The sequence below is a fragment of the Diabrotica virgifera genome, chromosome 4 (genome assembly GCF_917563875.1).
Source record: "Diabrotica virgifera virgifera chromosome 4, PGI_DIABVI_V3a".
Taxonomy (NCBI): domain Eukaryota; kingdom Metazoa; phylum Arthropoda; class Insecta; order Coleoptera; family Chrysomelidae; genus Diabrotica; species Diabrotica virgifera.
The window spans coordinates 46,002,951-46,022,741 of record NC_065446.1 but is presented as its reverse complement, the minus strand read 5'-3'; the positions used below and the strand labels follow the sequence as shown (position 1 = coordinate 46,022,741).

General features: G+C 31.6%; 1 protein-coding gene across 3 annotated transcripts in view; it reads right to left on the bottom strand.

Annotated features, from left to right (window-relative positions):
• The window catches only part of LOC126883015 (MFS-type transporter SLC18B1-like), a 100,543-nt gene that overhangs the window by 62,181 nt on the left and 18,571 nt on the right, over positions 1-19,791 (bottom strand). For all 3 annotated transcript variants that reach the window (XM_050648184.1, XM_050648182.1, XM_050648181.1), the window contains exons 2-3: positions 12,966-13,176; positions 4,873-5,104 (exon numbers count right to left, since the gene is read on the bottom strand). In XM_050648184.1, the coding sequence (XP_050504141.1) occupies positions 4,873-5,104; positions 12,966-13,165 (432 nt within the window). In that variant the 5' untranslated portion in view covers positions 13,166-13,176. The remainder of the gene's footprint in view (positions 1-4,872; positions 5,105-12,965; positions 13,177-19,791) is intronic.

Below are 19,791 nucleotides of genomic sequence, written 5' to 3'. Positions count from 1 at the left end.
CAAACGCTTTCTTAAGGTACACGAAACAAAAATATGCCGGTTTTTTTGTATTCTAATGATCTCTCTTGAACTTGCCAAATTATAAAAAATATAGCGTCGGTGAATGATCTTCCCGACCTAAAACCTTCTTGTTCTTTTACTAAATGTTATGACTTCATTCAATTTGTTTGTTCAATTACTTTGGTTGTTAATTTGAATGTTTTGTTTAATAAATTAATTCCTCTGTAATTTTTCGGGTCCGATTTGTTTTCCTTTTTGAAGAAAGGTATTAGTATGCTTGATTTCCATTCTTGTGGTATTGTGTTTTCTTCTGTTATTTTTGAATTAGATTTAATTATTGTTTGTTCAGGATTTCATTTGATATTCTGTATTATCCTGAGGATTTTCTATTTTTTAATTTTCTTAATGCTTCCTTTACCTCTCCCTCCTCAATATTTATTTATTCGTTTGTCGTCATTTTAGGTGTTGGTGGATCCTTATCATCACTTTTAGCAAATAGAGATCGTAATGTGTCCTTCCGAATGTGTTTCGTTTTTATTAGTTCGTTCATCTCTTTTTTTACAGCATTATGATACCAATGTTCAAGAAACGAAACAAAGGAGACCCCAACAATTAGAGATGTGTAAATGTAATGAACACCGCACGTAAGCTAAACACAAAAGTCCCAACCAATAACAACTTAATCAGATGAACAACAAGGATTCAGATCCGGAAGATCCTGCGTAGACGCCGTATTTATGCTAAGACAAATCACAGAAAAGGCCATTGTGTACACTAAACCAGCATATCTATGTTATAAGTCGAAGACTTCTTACATTTGCTATATAGAAGAAACATACCAATCAATATTATACAAAACATCGAAAACATCTACTTTCATAATCGAATACAAGCAAAGATAAATGGAAAACTAATGCAGTTTATACCAGTACAAAGCAGAGTCAGACAAGGTGACTCGTTAAGCCTACTGCTCTTTAATATAATAATGGACGAAATAATAGAAGCAGCACGTGTAAAGGTCATGGTTATAGAATGGGGAACAAAGAAATCCAAATATTATGTTATGCAGACGACGCCGCATTAATCGCCGAGATAGAAGATGAGCTCCAAAGATTAACACACATCTTCAATACAGCAGCCAAGAAATATAATATGATAATATCAGCAGAAAAAAACCAAATGTATGACATCATCTAAATACCCACTACGATGTAAAATCGAAATTTATGGGAAAATAATAATGCAGGAAGCAAGGTTTAGGTATATATCTGGGAATATATATAACCAGTTACGGAGATGTTGAAGAGGAGACAACAAAGCTTAAAAGCAAGTAAAGTGGCGGGATCTCTTAATGACACAATCTGGAAGAACAATCACCTAAGACAGGACACAAAAGCAAGAATCTATAAAGCAGCAATTGTACCTATATTGACATACACGGCCAAGACAAGAACTGACACATCTAAAACAAGACGACTACTAGAAAGAACATATATGAAAATACTCCGACGAATATCAGGGAAAAATCTGTTGGATAAGGAGAGAAGCGAAAACATAAGAAGATCATGCAATGTAGAAAACATAAATGGATAGGTGACAAAATGGAAACAGGAGTATAACTAATACATTAGTAGAATGGCAGACGATAGGATAGTACGATTAGTCTGGGCTGATTATCGGAGAATAGGCCATTTTTGGGAAAAGTTATTTACCAGCAATTTTATTGCTGGAATCGAATTATAAGATCCTATATATTAATAATATAGGTATGCAAAGTCCTCAGATAGTGTGCTACTTTTTTTATAAACAAAATGGCGCACGAAAATCGTGTTTTTTTCAATTATTGCTCTAGAACTCCGAAGATTTTAACTTTACAACAAAAACACCCAAATAAAAATTCACCGTGATTAAATTCTGCATAGAGACGGGTTTTTTTCGATCTGCTTCGACGAAAATTTTCCTCGGAAAATGCGGGTTTTCCCAACAAAATCTTTAATTTTCAAATAAAGTTTTAGATAAGTAATTATCTACCAATAATTAAATAATTTGGTAACTTAAAAGCCTTTTTGGTTTAGATTATAGTTCCAGAAACTGATGAAAATTAAACGAATATTTTAGCAACAATTCAATTGTAAATTAATAATTTACGGTCGCAATAATAACCAAAATAATTATGATACACTGATCAAGCTTTGAAATCTTATAAAAATGAGACGCCTATTTAATATTTTGTCAACAAAATATGAATTTTTTATTTTTTTGCATAATCTTTAAATGTTTAAAAAAAAATAGTTACAACAAATTAACGTTTCTCAGAAAGTTTTTATTATATTATAATTTAAAAAAATAGCTAAAATGGGCATTCTAAATATCTTTAAAATGAATGCTTTAAAACTTGTTTGCAACCATTTGTAAAAAAGTTATGAAACAGCAAAGTAATCATACGATTACTACTGTGTTTATACTTTTTTTTTAATTCTTTCAAAGCGTAGAAGTGAGTTTAAAGTACAAGCTAATTATTTACAAAAAAAGATCGATTATCAGTTTAATAGTTATACTTTAATTAAAGATTATAAATATATTTTTTTGTAATTTACACGCGCGAAAGTAGAGTAACACAGTACTGTAGCTAACATTTTCACTTGGAGCGACGACCGGCCGCGTGATGTACACTTTTAATAAATAATGCATGCTGCGTGTCAGTCGCTTCGAGTGAACATTTTAGCTCCGACTCTGTATCAGGCCTACGTTTGCGCTAAAAATTACAAAAAAAAAGTGTTTTTAATCTTTGATTAAAATATAACCGTTGCAGTAATTTTTGACATTCTTTGTGAGTAATTAGGTTGTACCATAGACTCACTTTTAAGCTTTGAAACAATTAAAACTAATTATAAACAATGGAGATTTCGTATATTTATTTTGCTGTTTCATAACTTTTTTCCAAATGGTTGGAAAATTTTTTTAAAGCATTTATTTTCAAGACCTATGAAATAAGCATTTTAAGTATTTTTTTAAATTAGAATATAATGAACAATTTCTGAGAAATGTTAATTTGTTTATAACAATTTTTTTTAAACATTTAAAGATTATGCAAAAAAATGAAAAATTTATATTTTGTCGACAAAATATTAAATAGGCATCACACCTTTATAATCTTTCTAAGTTTGATCAATGTCTCATGATTATTTTGGTTGTTATTGCGACTGTAAATTGTTAATTAACAATTGAATTGTTGCTAAAATATTCGTTTCATTTTCACCGGCTTCTGAATTTACAATCTATAACAAGAAAGCTTTTATTTCACCAAGCTATATAATTATTGATAAATAATTACTGGCCCAAAAAATTTATTTGAAAATTCGAGATTTTGTTATTTTGTTGGGAAAACCCACATTTTCCGAGGAAAATTTTCATCGGAGCAAATCGGGAAAAACATGTCTCTATGCAGAATTAAATTGGAGTGAATTTTTATTTGAGTGTTTTTGGTGTAAAGTTAAAATCTTCGGAGTTATAGAGCAATAAAAAAAAAAAAGATTTGTCGGCGCCATTTTGTTTATAAAAAAAGTAGCACACTATATGCGGACTTTGCATACCTATATTAATAATATATAGGATCTTATAATTCGATTCCAGCAATAAAATTGCTGGTAAATAACCTTTCTTTGTACTTTACTAATTAGACCAGCGTATTATAACTATTTTTTTTTCAAAATTTAAAGATTATGCAAAAAAAAGAAAAATTTATATTTTGTCGATAAAATATTAAATAAGCATCTCATCTTTATAATCTTTATAAGTTTGATCAATGTGTCATGATTATTTTGTTTATTATTGCGATCGTAATTTGTTAATTAACAATTGAATTGTTGCTAAAATATTCGTTTAATTTTCACCGGCTTCTGGAATTACAATTCATACCAAGAAAGCTTTGATGTCACTAAGTTATTTAATTATTGATTAATAATTACTTACCTAAAACTTTATTTGAAAATTAGAGTTTTTGTTAGGAAAACCCGAATTTTCCGAGGAAAATTTTCGTCGGAGCAAATCGTGAAAAACATATCTCTATGCAGAATCTAATTGCGGTGAATTTTTATTAAGCTGTTTTGGTTGTAAAGTTAAAATCTTCGGAGTTATAGAGCAATAATTGAAAAAAATACGATTTGTCGGCGCCATTTTGTTTATAAAAAAAGTAGCACACTATCTGCGGACTTTGCATACCTATATTATTAATATATAGGATCTTATAATTCGATTCCAGCAATAAAATTGCTGGTAAATAACTTTTCCATGAATTTTGCTAATTAGCCCAGAGTAGATAGCAAGAGATAAGTTACCAAATGGACGAAGAAGTATTGGCAGACCAAGAAACAGATGGTGCGATAATTTAAACAATTTAGGAGGCTAATATTGAAGAAGAAATAGGCTTTAAAGGCTACATACAAGAAGGAAGAAGAAGAAAAAGATCTCTTTTTTTTGTCCCCTGACCATTCTCCATAATATTTTCTTTTGTATTCTGTAGAAGTCGTGTTCCATCTGTTTTGAGAAGCTCTTACTAATTTCGATAAATTTGGTTTTCTTCAACGCTGACGGGGAGTTCATATTCTTCACTGCACCTTAGTATTTTATTCATTTTTTGGATATATGCACTCTACAAACTGTTTTAACAGTAATAACAATGGAAGAATTTCAACGAAGGTCGATATTACCATGGTTGATATTATTTTAACAATCTGTATTTGATTTGTACAAAAATTCAATTATAATGACGTATTTGTGCTGTCAATTGCAAACAAATGAACTACAAAACTTTTTTTAGTTGCAGCTGATATAATATCAAAGTAAAATTATGATCATTGAAAGTATACTTACAATTTTTCCAAATATTGGAGATGATAGAAACATGACTAGAGCATAGAAACTGAATACAAAACCAGTCATTGTATCAGACATCCCTTTCTCAAACGCCTCTCTTGGGAAAAAGGGAGCCATAATCGACATTGAACAGAAACTCATAAAATCGACCAAAGCTAGTGATAACAATGTCATCTTTTGGTATCTACTTAAACTCATTATACTTGAGGGCGTTACGTGTGCATTTGTCCTAAAAATTAATTTTCTGTATTAATTTCTTTCTAGTGTACAGTAAAATATAATGCGTGTTTTACATTGGAATTAGAAATTTTGCTAAATATTAGCTATCTCATAATATTTAAAATAAGTTTTAAACAAGATCTGGAAAGATCCAAATAATCAACTTTTACTTTATTTAAATTAATCAACAATTAAAGAAACTGTGCGAGTGTGAGTAATAGTTTAAAGTTATTCTAACTAAAAAAAAAAATCTTCGGAGGTGTTACCAGAGAAGGTTCCCATTGTTTTCAATCTGGTAGAATGTGGAGTAACATTTTTGGATGTTGTTTTACGTGCTATTAAATTGAAAACTTAGTTTTTTTGCTAGCAGTTGCCGCTAGGGCATCCCTGCCATTTCGTTCGTTGCAATCCGTGACTGCACGCCGGGGTGTGTCCTTGTTGGGTCAGATAGAGCAACATATGTGCCTCCTGATGAGAGACTAATAAGTTTCGAAACCGGTAGAGGTGCTTGCTGCACTCTCTGATTGAACTGGAATAATGATGCGGCTGTAGTTTCGTGTTGCAACGAAATTGAAAAGGGTTATTCATTTTTGATTTACATTTTTACTCTAATTGTAGTACGAAGGGAACCATTCTCGTTGGAACTTTACCGCGCCGAGCAGATGGGACGTGAATTATAAATTGTAAAATTCCCTCACCTTCCTTAGTCTCAGCATTCGTTGTGGCTTGCAAATTGTAAAAGCCTCGGAGGTTTTACCAGAGAAGGTTCCTATTGTTTCAATCTGGTAGGATGTGGACTAACATTTTTGGATGTTGTTTTACGTGCTGTTAGATTGAAAACTTAAGTTTTTTTGCTAGCAGTTGCCGCTAGGGCATCCCTACCATTTCGTTCGTTGCAATCCGTGACTGCATGCCGGAGTTTGTCCTTGTTGGGTCAGAGAGAGCAACATATGTGCCTCCTGATGAGAGACTAATAAGTTTCGAAACCGGTAGAGGTACTTGCTGCACTCTCTGATTGAACTGGAATAATGATGCGGTTGTAGTTTCGTGTTGCAACGAAACTGAAAAGAGTTATTCATTTTTTATTTACATTTTTACTCTGATTGGAGTACGAAGGGAACTATTCTCGTTGGAACTTTACCGCGCTGAGCAGATGGGACGTGAATTATAAATTGAAAAATTCCCTCACCTTCCTTAGTCTCAGCATCCGTCATGGCTTGCAAATTGTAGAAGCCTCGGAGGTGTTACCAGAGAAGGTTCCTATTGTTTTCAATCTGGTAGGATGTGGAGTAACATTTTTGGATGTTGTTTTACGGGCTGTTAGATGGAAAACTTAGTTTTTTGCTAGCAGTTGCCGCTAGGGCATCCCTGCCATTTCGTTCGTTGCAATCTGTGACTGCACGCCGGGGTTTGTCCTAGTTGGGTCAGAGAGAGCAACGTATGTGCCTCCTGATGAGAGACTAATAAGTTTCGAAACCGGTAGAGGTGCTTGCTGCACTCTTTGTTTGAACTGGAATAATGATGCGGCTGTAGTTTCGTCTTGCAACGAAATTGAAAATGGTTATTCATTTTTGATTATTCTATCTACTTATAAGTTAAAAATGCTAGTAAGTTTGCAAAAATTTATTTTGGTTATAACAATGTTTTGTTTTTAAACTTTTTTGGCGCACATTAAAAATAAAAGTCTTCTCAATTCATAACCGAATATTAGAGAAGATTTCTGAGAATGAAAGATTAGAAAACGAAAACATCAGGGAAAGCTGGGAAAAACACAAAAATAACATAATTAACTCTGCAACAGAATCACTTAAAGGGAGGAAAGTAATGAACACACATATCGAAAAAGAAAACCCCATAAGATGGAAGAGAGAACCCCATAGAGAGGAGGTGAAGACTAAATGCGAAGAAGAGAAGAAAGCCTTTTTACAATACAGAACACAATAAACAACAGGCATACAACCAGTATTAACGACTCAGAAATGAAACAAATACTTCAGTTAGACAAATAAAAAGTGAAAACTGGCAGACCCCAAAACATATTGAACACGACTTCTACGGAACGCAAAAAGAATGGAGAATTATTCGTGTCAAGTCCTTTGTACTTAAAGGACGTAAGTATTTGTAATGAAATAATACTCGATGTAAAATACTTTATTTTACAGAATTATGCACATGGTTTCCATTTTCTATCGCCGTATTAAGTATCTGACAGCTGTCGTTCAGATGATAGTAGTACCAACCTACATTCATGGTTAAGGGAGTTTTACACGAACATAACAATTCGAGGACAAAGAAAAGAGATAAACGAACTAATAAAAAAGAAACACATTCAGAAGGAAACATCTCAAAAAACATAACACTAAAATGAACCACCAGAGCGATAACGAATAAACTAAATGAAATTATACCACAAGCTGAAGAACAACAAGGTATGCATCGGCGCTATATTATTTAGGATGAGGCTAGTGCAAGAGAAATCGTTACCATACAACAAACCTTACTATTTAGTTTTGTGGACTGACCCAATTGAAGCTGGCAACGGACTACGACAGCAGATTACTTGAGTAGCCTATTGTTCAACCTGATCATGGATGAATTAATAAAAAAAGTAATAACTAAAAAAGTAAAAGCAACTTAAAATATTCTTTTATGCAGAGCTATGCACCAAAGCTAGAAATACAGATAAGCGACGAAAATGCATGGTAGAGAACATCAAGAGTCAATAACTGGGTAAGAAACAGAAGACTAGAGTCGAATGACCATATAAGCCGAATGATAACAAATAGAGTAGTAAAGACCGTCCCTCACAGGTTCCTCAATAGGAAGACGATCAGTGGACCACGAATACTATGGAACGACAAGGCACATTGAAACACAGAGTTATGTAGAAACACACTAAGAAGAAGAAAAAGACATTTCGTACCGTAGGTACTCATAGAATTTACTAATCTTCATTCTGTTATTAAAAAAATGACCTCTAGGATAAACAAGTTAAATAACTTTTAAACTAAATGATGGATGGAGCTTAAATTTTGAAGGATTGTTAAGCACTATAAGAGCCACCTTTGAGAGCAATTACAAAAGTGTTGTAATTGCTCTCAACAATTGCAATTTATATTTTGCTGGTTTTGGAGCAACAAATTAACTTAAAAATTTTTAGCATGTCATTAAGGTTTTTCTATCTTTTGCTTTGCACAAATAAGCTAGTTGCTTTATGCTGTAATCTTTCCCATATAGCACACAACGTCCGATGGACGTCCATATAACGTACATTTAAAGTCCAAACGTCCATGGACCAAAACTGGACGTACTATGTAGGTCCATTACGCGACGTCCATTGGACGTTTGATTTCAACGTACATTGGACATCCATTTGTGGTCCATGGAGATTTTACACAAAATGCGACTATTATTATGAGTAATTATATATAGCTTCTTGTTTTAATCAAAGCAATATTATTAGTAGAATACAAGAAGCTTCTAATAAAATGTAGTCGCATATTTTTTCATCATCGAATTAAAACACTGAACCACTAAAATTATTTTAATTAAACCTATATAATATTAGTTGATGATAAAACGATGGTAAACTTTTTCAGAATAACGGAGTTTAATAGAACTTACAATATAATTAGACACTAAACCACAGTATATAGGTTTATACAACAATTCGTATAAGCAAAAAAACTGTGACTAAACTAAAGGAGAATCTACTTGACAACGTTGTCGCTCTTCACGCTATCGGTCGTAAAAGGTAGTACTAGGCAGGTACTTTTAGGGGATTATCGCTTGTTAATTGTTGTGGAATACTGAAGGAGGATTTATTTATGATAATTCACAGAATGGCAAACCCGCTTGCAATATACAACCGTACTGACTCTAAGTTCTAAGAAATAATGTTTGGAAGGAACAGAACAGAAATAAACCTCTTTTAATGTGCATGCATCATAGGGCGCCATTATCTGAATTTTGTCTTTATTAAGTTATTCCATACAATATAATACATCCTCTGTGATATCTTTGTGTTTGCTGTTTATCGTGCAAGTGCAGTCGTTCATTAATGAAGTTCCCATAATAAAGTATACATAATAAAGTTATAATAAAGAGAAATAAAAAAGGTATTTTGTGTAATATTTTAAAGTATAAGTTTAGTATTATAGGAACTATTTCCTATACCTAAAGGCTTTTTGCTATGTATGTATTCAAAAAATTATGGACACTAGATTGCTTTCTGAAAAGTGCCCTACAAAAATGTCCATAAGACGTACATTGAATGTACATCAGATGTACATTGAATGTACATAAAATGTACACTGAAAGCTTCAACAACGTACACTGTACGTTTGTAGCGGACGTTCTATGGACGTCCAATTTTGTGAACTCTGGACGTTCGTTGGACGTCCATCGGATGTCCATTGTACCTTAGCGGGACGTCCATTGGACGTTCCAATGTACACAAATGTACGTCCATTGGATGTCCATAAAACGTACTTGTGCTATCTGGGTTAATTGAAGCATTAAGATTACGTACTTATTTTTTTATATTAGAGGTCGTTATTTCTTGCACGCTTTCTTTTCTTGTATTCTGTAATCACTTGTCACTTTCACTTTCATAAACATAATATAGGCTTTTAAAAATATAAATTATTAAAGACCTGGTTCGTTGGTTTTTTGTTTGAAATTAGATATCTGATAAGTAAAATAATATTATGGTCATTTATACCTCTTAGAAAATACTGTATTTAATAAATTATCTACCGCGTGTTACTATTTGTTGAATGTGAGTGTCGATTGTAGTTTCGATTATTGGAAATAGAACAGAGAAATTAGCAAATAAGCCGTATAAGTGTTATAGCAAATAAGAGTATCTAACAAGCGCTTTTATTATGGTAGGGGAGCAAAGTATGCTAAATGTGCAGTCACTCGAGCGTTATGGGGACCTATTATTGGGTTGTGAAGAGTAGGTCATAAACCAAAAAAAAGTTAAGTAAAGTTTTCCATTTTAGTGGGTACTTCCCATTTTTAATTTAATTTTCCATTTCCAACAATCGTTTTTTATAGATTATAGCGCCATCTATCCATAATTCGAAAAAACGTCTCGAATATACGTTACTTATTTTTACGTAAGGAATCCAAATCTGCAATAAAAAATGGGGGCTCCCATTTAAGATTTTAAAGTAACCCCCCACCCCACCTTCGTGGCGGGTCGTTTTTGGTGCCATTCGATAGATTTTTCAACTATATTGAATATTTTTCAGTTTTTCGATCTGATGTTCATTTCGCTAAATGTCGCGGGATTCGTATTTAAAATTTTAAATTTACCCCCCACCCCTCTAAGTGGGAAGTCGTGTTTGGTAGATTTTGGAAAAATATTGAGCACGTATTTTTTAGTTTTTCGATATGTCATTCATTTCGCGAAATATCCGCTTTTTTCTTGTGAAACTGTGGGACTCACCCTTTTCCTTCGAATCATCAGATTTTTGAAATATACACTGTTTTGCATGTACTTAACTTACATTATCTTAATATGACGATTTCGAGTTTTTCTAAGGATAGATTTTTTTTTCGGCTCCCCCTTAACGAACTCCCCTGCATTAAGACCCAATGTATGGTAGAGGTACATTTTCAGGGTACAAGGTTTCTTCCCATGTAATAATCTGACGCGCTCGAGTTACTGCAAAAATCCCCGCTTGGGCTCCCCTACCATTATATTTGGTGATTCAACAGGCAAAATATGCAATAGATTAAACGCCATTTTTTACTTATATAAAAAATGACGTTTAATGCAATAAACAACATGTGAACAATGTAAGATAGCTTTTGATCTTCAATACTGAAAGTGAATATCGGTAGATTATAGAGAAAAGTGACACACTTTTACTGAAAAAATCCTATAAAATGAGAGTGTGTTATTTTATTTTTGTTATTTTGTTACTTAATAATTGTGAAAATAGCTTCCAAAATCGATTTTTTGAAAGTTAATTAATAACATTTCTTCTAAAAATGCACAACAAACTTTAGCTTCACGTGAGATATAGGAATCACAATATCACAGAATACCAGAAATATTCAGCTACAAAAATTTCAAGAACTTTTACTAAATGGGATAGGAGCAAACTTTCGGCTCCAATGCTATTTAAATGGAATTCATTTTTTTTTCGAACCCTGAGAAAACTAATAGGTATTTTTGAAAAATTTAAAAGCAAAATAAATTTTTCGCAAAACATAACATTTTTTTGTATTTTTTGGGCCATTTTAAGGAAAAAATATTCTTACAAGTTTTTTTTGTAGGATATATAGTTTTCGAGATAAACGCGGTTGAACTTTCAAAAAATCGAAACATTGCAATTTTTGAACCTGAATAACTTTTGATTAAAAAATAAAATAGCAATTCTGCTTACCGCATTTGAAAGTTCAAGTCAAATTATACCTACCGGTTTTGATTATTTGCATCGCTAAAGATTTATTTTTTTATTGTTAAACAAAGCTATAAACACATACTGCTTGAATGATGTTTTCAATGCATCTCTCATTTAAAATCGAACGAGTAGGTACAAGTGCAAGTGCTTATAAACAGGCAATTTCTACGCAGCACGCATTAAAACACATGCATTGGGTAATCGTCAAAACGATTAAACACTATTTGTTTATAGCTTTGTTTAACAATAAAAAATTAATTTTTAGCAATACAAATAATCAAAACCGGTATAATTTGTCTAGAACTTGTAAATGCGGTAAGCAGAATTATTATTTAATTTTTTAATCAAAAGTCATTTGGGTTCCAAAATTGCAAATTTTTTATTTTTGAAAGTTTAACCGCGTTTATCTCGAAAACTATGCATCCTATGAAAAAACTTGAATATTTTTTCCTTTGAATGACCCAAAAAATACAAAAACATGTTTTGTTTTGCGAAAAATCGCTGTTATGTAATTCTGCAAGGTCTTTGTTTATAACAATCTTATCGACAACCGGATCAACTGTTACCCAAAAATTCGTGTTTTTACACGAAAACGGGTCAAAATACATAAACAAACTTAATTAAGTCTATCTAAATAAAGGAGGCCGTTGCACTTCTCCCCTGGCGACAGCACTACGACTCTTAAAACCCGAGTTAGCACTTTTTTGTTTAAAAATTCACCGGGGATTTGTTAATACATGTTCAAGAAATTTAAATGTAACTACATATTTGAAAGACAAAAAGTTCAGGTTTCGATAAAAATTTTTTTTGGATAAGATGCATTATCGTCATCCTTGTATTGATGATTATTTATTATTATTATTTCTCTTATTTATTCTTACTCTATTTTTTACATTGGTTAGCCTTGTGAAAATTTCCTGTAATAAGTTTTCTCGACTTTTTCAAATTCGTACATCTTGAATACTGCGTTTTATTAAATTTTTATCTGTCAAACTAATGTATTTGACCTTTCCTTTGTTTGGAAGGGTGGTTGTCCGAAATATGGTGGAGTACATTTTTAAAAACACCGCAATCCAGGTACTAGTCTGTTGCAATCTACATGGTTACTGGTACGGAGTGAAACCCGTCCCTTACCACTTTTATACAACTGGGAGTTGTAAAAGAGAGTGCAGTTTCTGATACCAGCATTTAGTTCTAGGCGCGACAAGCTTCTAGAAAGAACCATATCTTAAAGGAGGGGACAATGTTACGCCAGCACGCATGATATGCCCCTGTTCGAGCATTCCGACATTTCGATACATAAATGTTATAAATTAATTGTGTTGTAGCGTTAATGTTAAAAGATTTTAGAATTATTTTTCCCTCTACGATGTAATATTCAAAATCATGTTACATATGTACATTTAACCTTTATGATTAGTAATTAATTTTTAATGGCAATTTTTTACTTACCTTAATAACCGCTCTCTCATTCTCCTTACTTCCCCAGAGGAAAATGAATCTGGCGAAACACATGACACAGACTTACTCCTTTGCAAAGTTCTCAATACTATTCGGCCAGTAAATGTATAACTATTGGAAGTATTTAAACTAAGATCTATATTATCAGATGTAAAGTTTCTGGCAAACGTGTCACTTGTTTCTTTATCCATTGTTCTTTAAACTGCAATATTAGAGTAATATTTTTTTATTATATAGCTTTTATTGAAATAGAGAGCAATTATTTAATTTTTGTAATTAAGAGCATACAGGGTGATTGATTAGTAGGGTAAAGCTCAATAGCTCCGCTATAGTAATAGATAGCAATAAAAGTTAATAACAAAAATTTTAGCCACCTTTGAGCTTCACATTACAAAATTAGTTAGAATATTACAGGGTGTTCGATAACACAGTGGCAGACCAAACTTATGTTTTTTTTTTCAAAATGGAACACCCTATATTTTATTTTAAATTCGAAATCCTGTTAACTTCTCCATCACAAAAATATAAAGGTTTGTTATGTTATACAGGGTATTTACAAAGTTATAACCAATTTTATATGAAAATCGTAACAAGTTCAACTTCCTGTATAAATAAAAATAAGCAAAACAACAATGGTTTATTAATGCCATATTTTTTATCGTATTTGCGAAATTTTCGAGAATGGTCGATATTGCTAATTTTCTTTATATCAAATACAGGGTGAGTCAAAACGCAAGTACATTATTTTCTCAGTAATTTTAAATGGAACACCCTGTATTTTATATAGCTATTGAAAAGTACCATTACAGTACTTTAATTTTTCGATAACATCCGTATGTCTAAATTTATTAGTTTTCGAGATATTTTCATTTTTCAATGGACCAGTAGCATGGCCACCCAAATCACCAGAATTTAATAAACTGGACTGATTTTTTTGGGGTTACGTTAATAATGAAGTTTATAAAATACCTCCAACAACAAGGGATGAGATGAAAACTAGAATACAAAGTGTATTTCGATGTGTTAATTTACAAATGCTCCGTAGAGTAAGTAGCTCATTCAATGATCGTTTTTAGGCGTACATAAATGTGAGATAATTTTGAACACCTTATGTAATTAAATATTAAAAATATTTTATTAAAAGTAGCTTCTAATTTTTTCAAACATGTTTTCTTTTTGGCAAAATGTATTATTGATAAATTATGTTTCGTTCTTTATTTGTTACGTTGTTACATTTACAAAAAAAAAGTAGTGTTTAATTGTCTTCACAAAATATTGTATTTTGTGTTTGTGTGTTTTTTTGTAAAATTTATTACTAATTTTCTTTGTTTATTTGTTGCATTTACATAGAAAGATAGTTTTTAATTGTTTCAAAAATGGTGCATGTAGTGGTTGTGTTTTTGTTTGTAAAATGTATTACTAATACATTATTTTTATTTCTTTATTGGCTACAGTGTTACATTGATTACCGGATTGATAATCGGTAATCTTCAATTGTCAATTCAGTCATGGCTTACTTAAAATTTAGATAAATTTAAACACCTAAAATAATTTGCTCTGAAAAATGAAAATATCTCGAAAACTAATAAATTTGGGCATAGGGAATGTTATATAAAAATTAAAGTACGTTAATGTTACTTTTCAATAATGATATAAAATACAAGGTGTTACATTTAGCATTACTGAAAAAATAATGTACGTGCGTTTTGACTCACCCTGTATTTGATATAAAGAAAATTAGCAATATCAATAATTCTTAAAAATTTTGACAATATATGGCATTAATAAACCATTGCTGTTGTGCTTATTTTTATTTATACAGGGAGTTGAACTTGTTACGATTTTCAAACAAAATTGGTTATAACTTTGTAAATACTCTGTATAACATTACAAACCTTTATATTTTTGTGATGAGAAGTTAACAGGATTTCGAATATAAAATAAAATATAGGGTGTTCTATTTAAAAAAACATAAGTTAGGTCTGCCACTGTGTTATCGAACACCCTGTAACATTCTAACTAATTTTGTAATGTGAAGCTCAAAGGTGGCTAAAATTTTTGTTACTAACTTTTATTGCTATCTATTACTATAGCGGAGCTATTGAGCTTTACCCTACTAATCAATCACCCTGTAGTACAGAGTAGGTATAGTATGTCACTGGATTTTTGCATAAACATATCGATGGGTTTTTCACAAAACATCGTAACCGACAAAACGCACATTTTACAGGAGACGACTTTTTCTTCTAATGATTTTTTGGTTAATATAATAAAAATTTTGAAACTATGACAAATTAGTACATAAAAAAATATTAATTTAAGAAAAAAAAACTAATATTATAACATTCTTTTATTAAATTATGTAACATACGATACTTTGTTAGACGTTGTCTGTGTAAACTTTAGTTGAAGCTTGTCGCTTAAGATAAACATACGAAAGTTTCAAGGTATTAATCTATAAATGAATTTTCATAAATAATGTAAGTATCTTAACAGAAAAAATATTTTTAGTAATAAAAATCGACAAAGCAAAAAAAATTTAATACGTATATTAATCTGTGACATTCTGTGGCACTGTACTAAATGATGTTCTATTCAAAAAAATCTCAAAAATTTAATTCAAATGATACGACGCCCCAAAAAATGTAATTTTTGAGAACTTCGTAGTTTTACAGAATTACTACCACTTTAAGAGGGTGTTACTCAAGTTTGAACAGATATTACAATTTTATAGGTGTTTTTAAAGCTTAAGGTGTAGTCTTTAAAATGCACTAAACTATTTTGCTTTAGACATGAAATAAACAACTTATTTTTGAGAAAATTAAGAAAGATAAAAAAAATGTAATAAAATAACCCAAAAATATCAGTTAAAAAAATGTTTGTACAAAGTCATCAAAACCTTTTTCTGTACAACTTACCTAAAATACATTTAATAACAAGCTTAAAAAATTATAAATGTAATTTTTTTGAGCTCTTATACAGTATGTCTGCGTAACTTGGAACCTATTGATAACTTTTTATTATCAGTTAAACAAAACTATCAGATATTAAATATTATTAGTTTCATACGAGCTATGTCAAAAAATATGAATCTTGTTGAAGAGTAAAGTAGCTTTATATTTCACAATATCGAAAATGGTTAATAAAAAAAGTTGTTTGGAATTAAAAACTATGTCTCAATATTCGTTCTATATTGACTCCCTTACTTTGTTTCAGGTTTCAGTGAACTTACTACAAGTTGGTATATTTTTGTTGCAAATATAATATTTATGATATTTGCACAAGATAAAAAACATAGGTTATGTCATTACCAAATTAGTAAATTAGACTTCAAATTCTATTAAAAAGAGAATAAACCATAAAAACAAGTATTAAAAATTTACCGCATCTATTAAATAAGAGGTTTTATCAAAACTACCACTTTTTTTCATTTTAAATTGTTCTAGCGAAATAAAATTTGCACTGAGTTCTAACACATTTAAGATAACACTGAATAATCCTAACGGTCATTTTGGTCATTTAATCTTGTAAGCGGCAAAATATGCAAACGTAACCGACAATATTTATGGCGTTTACTATCATCTGTCGGTACTACCTTGCCGTAATTAAATTCAATTTTAGACACTTAGGATGTTATTATGAGAAAAATAATTTTGAATTAGCTGTAAACTATCGTAAGGAACCATTTAAGATAAAAATCCCATTTTCGGAAAATTGGTGCTTACGATGTTTTGTCAAAAACCCGTCGATATATCACAGTATTCACATGGGTTTTTTATGGAGAAAATGAGTAGTCCCAGATCTAAATAATAAATCTGAAACTTCTTGTAAAAGCACTTTCTGGTAACATCCTTAATCTCTGCCTTTTACATTTTGTAAGGCAAGGAGACGACGAATAAAAAAGACGAAATGGACTCAACAATATGCAGTCACATTCCGTCTATTCGTCTAGGAAAAATTCCAACGAAAGTTGATTCTCTCATTTTCTTTCATTTTCTCTTTAATAATATGCGGCTGCGGAGCGTCCGATATGCAGAACTATTTTTATAGTTCTGCTTAAATCTTGAAAGATAGTCTGCTTAAAATTGACGCATGTATTTTCAAAGTATTGCTCTCTCTTTCTAAATAGCACGAATACATCGCTGAGCGTTTAGGACATCTAAGTCGTCGCTGGGAGCACGCTGGGAGCTTCCAGGAAACGTACCTGTTGGTAAGGTAAGTGTCACCCATTTTGAAAGATAACGACAAAACTATGCATGATTACCTTTTACGTGACTTAAGATTTTGATTTATATAAAAATTATATTATTTTTATGTAACTTTATGTTCCTATTATAGAGGGTGTCCCAAAAGTAGCGGAACGGTCGAATATTTCGCGAAATAAACATCGGATCGAAAAACTGAAAAATACGTGTTTAATAATTTTCAAAAATCTATCGAATGACACTTAACACCACCTCCCACTCCAACCCACAGTTTTTATTGCAGATTTGGATTCCTTACGTAAAAGTAAGCAACTTTTATTCGAGATATTTTTTCGAATTTTGTATATATGTTATAGTCAAAGCCCGAATTTCAGGCACTCCTAGGTTTGACTAGGCAATCCTCAGGTCTGACTGACGGTCTTAGTCAAAGCCCGAAATAAATTACAGTTTCGGCCTTTGACTAGTCAAACCTAGGAGAGACTAAGTTGGTCAGGCAAAGGTCGAATTTTAATTTTATGAAATCGGGGTTTGACTAGTCAAACCCTGATCTAGCTTAAAATGTCGTAATTTATTAGATTAGGTTTATGGTAGGGGAGCAAAGTATGCTAAATGTGCAGTCACTCGAGCGTTATGGGGACCTATTGGGTTGTGAAGAGTAGGTTTTAAAACCAAAAAAAGTTAACTAAAGTTTTCCATTTTAGCGGGCGCTTGCCATTTTTAAATTTAATTTTCCATTTCCAACAATCGTTTTTTCCGATTATAACGCCATCTATCCATAATTCGAAAAAATGTTTCGAATAAAAGTTACTTATTTTTACGTAAGGAATCCAAATCTGCAATAAAAAATGGGGGCTCCTATTTAAGATTTTAAAGTAACCCCCCTCCCCACCTCCGTGGGGGGTGGTGTTTGGTGCCATTAGATATATTTTTTAAAAATATTGAATAAGTGTATTTTACAGTTTTTCGATCTGATGTTCATTTCGCGAAATATCGCGGGCGTCGTATTTAAAATAATAAATTTACCCCCCACCCCTCTCCCTGGTAAGTCGTGTTTGGTATCATTCGATAGATTTTTAAAAAATATTGAGTAAGTATTTTTTAGTTTTTCGATCTGTCATTCATTTCGCGAAATATTCGCTTTTTTCTTGTGAAACTTTGGGACTCACCCATTTCCTTACGTCCGGCTCAAATCATCAGATTTTTGAAATATATACTCTTTTGCATGTACTTAACGTACCGTATCTTAATCTGACAATTTCGAGTTTTTTTAAGGATAGATTTTTTTTTTCGGGCCCCCCTTAACGAACTCCCCTGTGTTAAGAGCCAATATATGGTAGAGGTACATCTGCAGGGTACCAGGTTTCTCACCATATGATAATCTGACGCGCTCGAGTAACTGCAAAAATCCCCGCTTGGGCTCCCCTACGTCATTTTTTAATTTTAATGTTTATTATTTATATATTGTCGTAGTTAAATTAAAAAAATTAGTAAAAGTCTAAGTTTTTCAACCTAATGAAAATATTTATAAAATATTTTTAAAAGATATTTAATTGAAAAACTTTTTGAACCATCTTCTAAATTTTTGTGAACGGTATTGGTATTTGGACCGTTGAAAAACTTTTTGGACCATGAATGGTATTTGGATTTTTGGACCATGAATGGTATTTGGACCATTTTGGACCATTTTCTAAAAAAAATTAGTGTTTATTCTCACATGTGAGACATTATGGCATTTAGAGTTACACAATACGTTAGGTCTTTACACTTGCATAATTTTGAAGAGCATTTCTTATTGCAGTGGCATTTTATAAAGCTTTGTAATCAGAATATTTTGTACTAATTTCTCTTAGAGACAGCTTAACGTCTGAAACATCTTCAAAATTAAGAAAATTCTTTTATTTTATTTCTTGAAAGAAGTGTATTTATTGTTTCGTATTTTGTACCAACTCTATATAAACCGTCAATTATTGTTCTACATTGTTCTCCTTTGGCTCATCTTGGTATTGTTACAGTTTTTCCGATCGAAATTGGAGGAATTTTTTTTTCACTTAATTGTCCCATAGCATTAGCCTGGGCATAAAAACCTTCAATCGCGTTTCCTTTATTTAGTTTAATCTTTTCTGTGTGTACACAAAGCATTGCATGTAACTTTTCTTTCAAAACTTTCATAGTATGCACCAAGTGTGCTGTCAGCGTAACAACATGTACCACCAGACTACAAATTATGCACGTATGTGCGTCAGAGCTCTCTTTTTGGCAAATAAAACAAACCACATCTGAAGAAGTAATCTAAATTATTTGACAATTTTCTTCTTCTCTTAGTGACGACGGTCCAGGGGCTTCGTTAGTATTATGGTGATACTTAGTTTTTACTCCGATTGCAATATCTTCTTTCACAGTTGACGATAAATCAATTGACGGTTTATATAGAGTTGGTACGAAATAAGGAAAAATAAACACACTTTTTTCAAGAAATTAAATAATTTAATTCAAAGAGAATTTACTTAATTTCGAAGATGTTCTAAACGTTAAGCTGTCTTTAAGAGAAATTAGAACAAAAGATTCTAAATTTGGAGGACAAGGCTTTATAAAATGCTACTGCAATAAGAAAT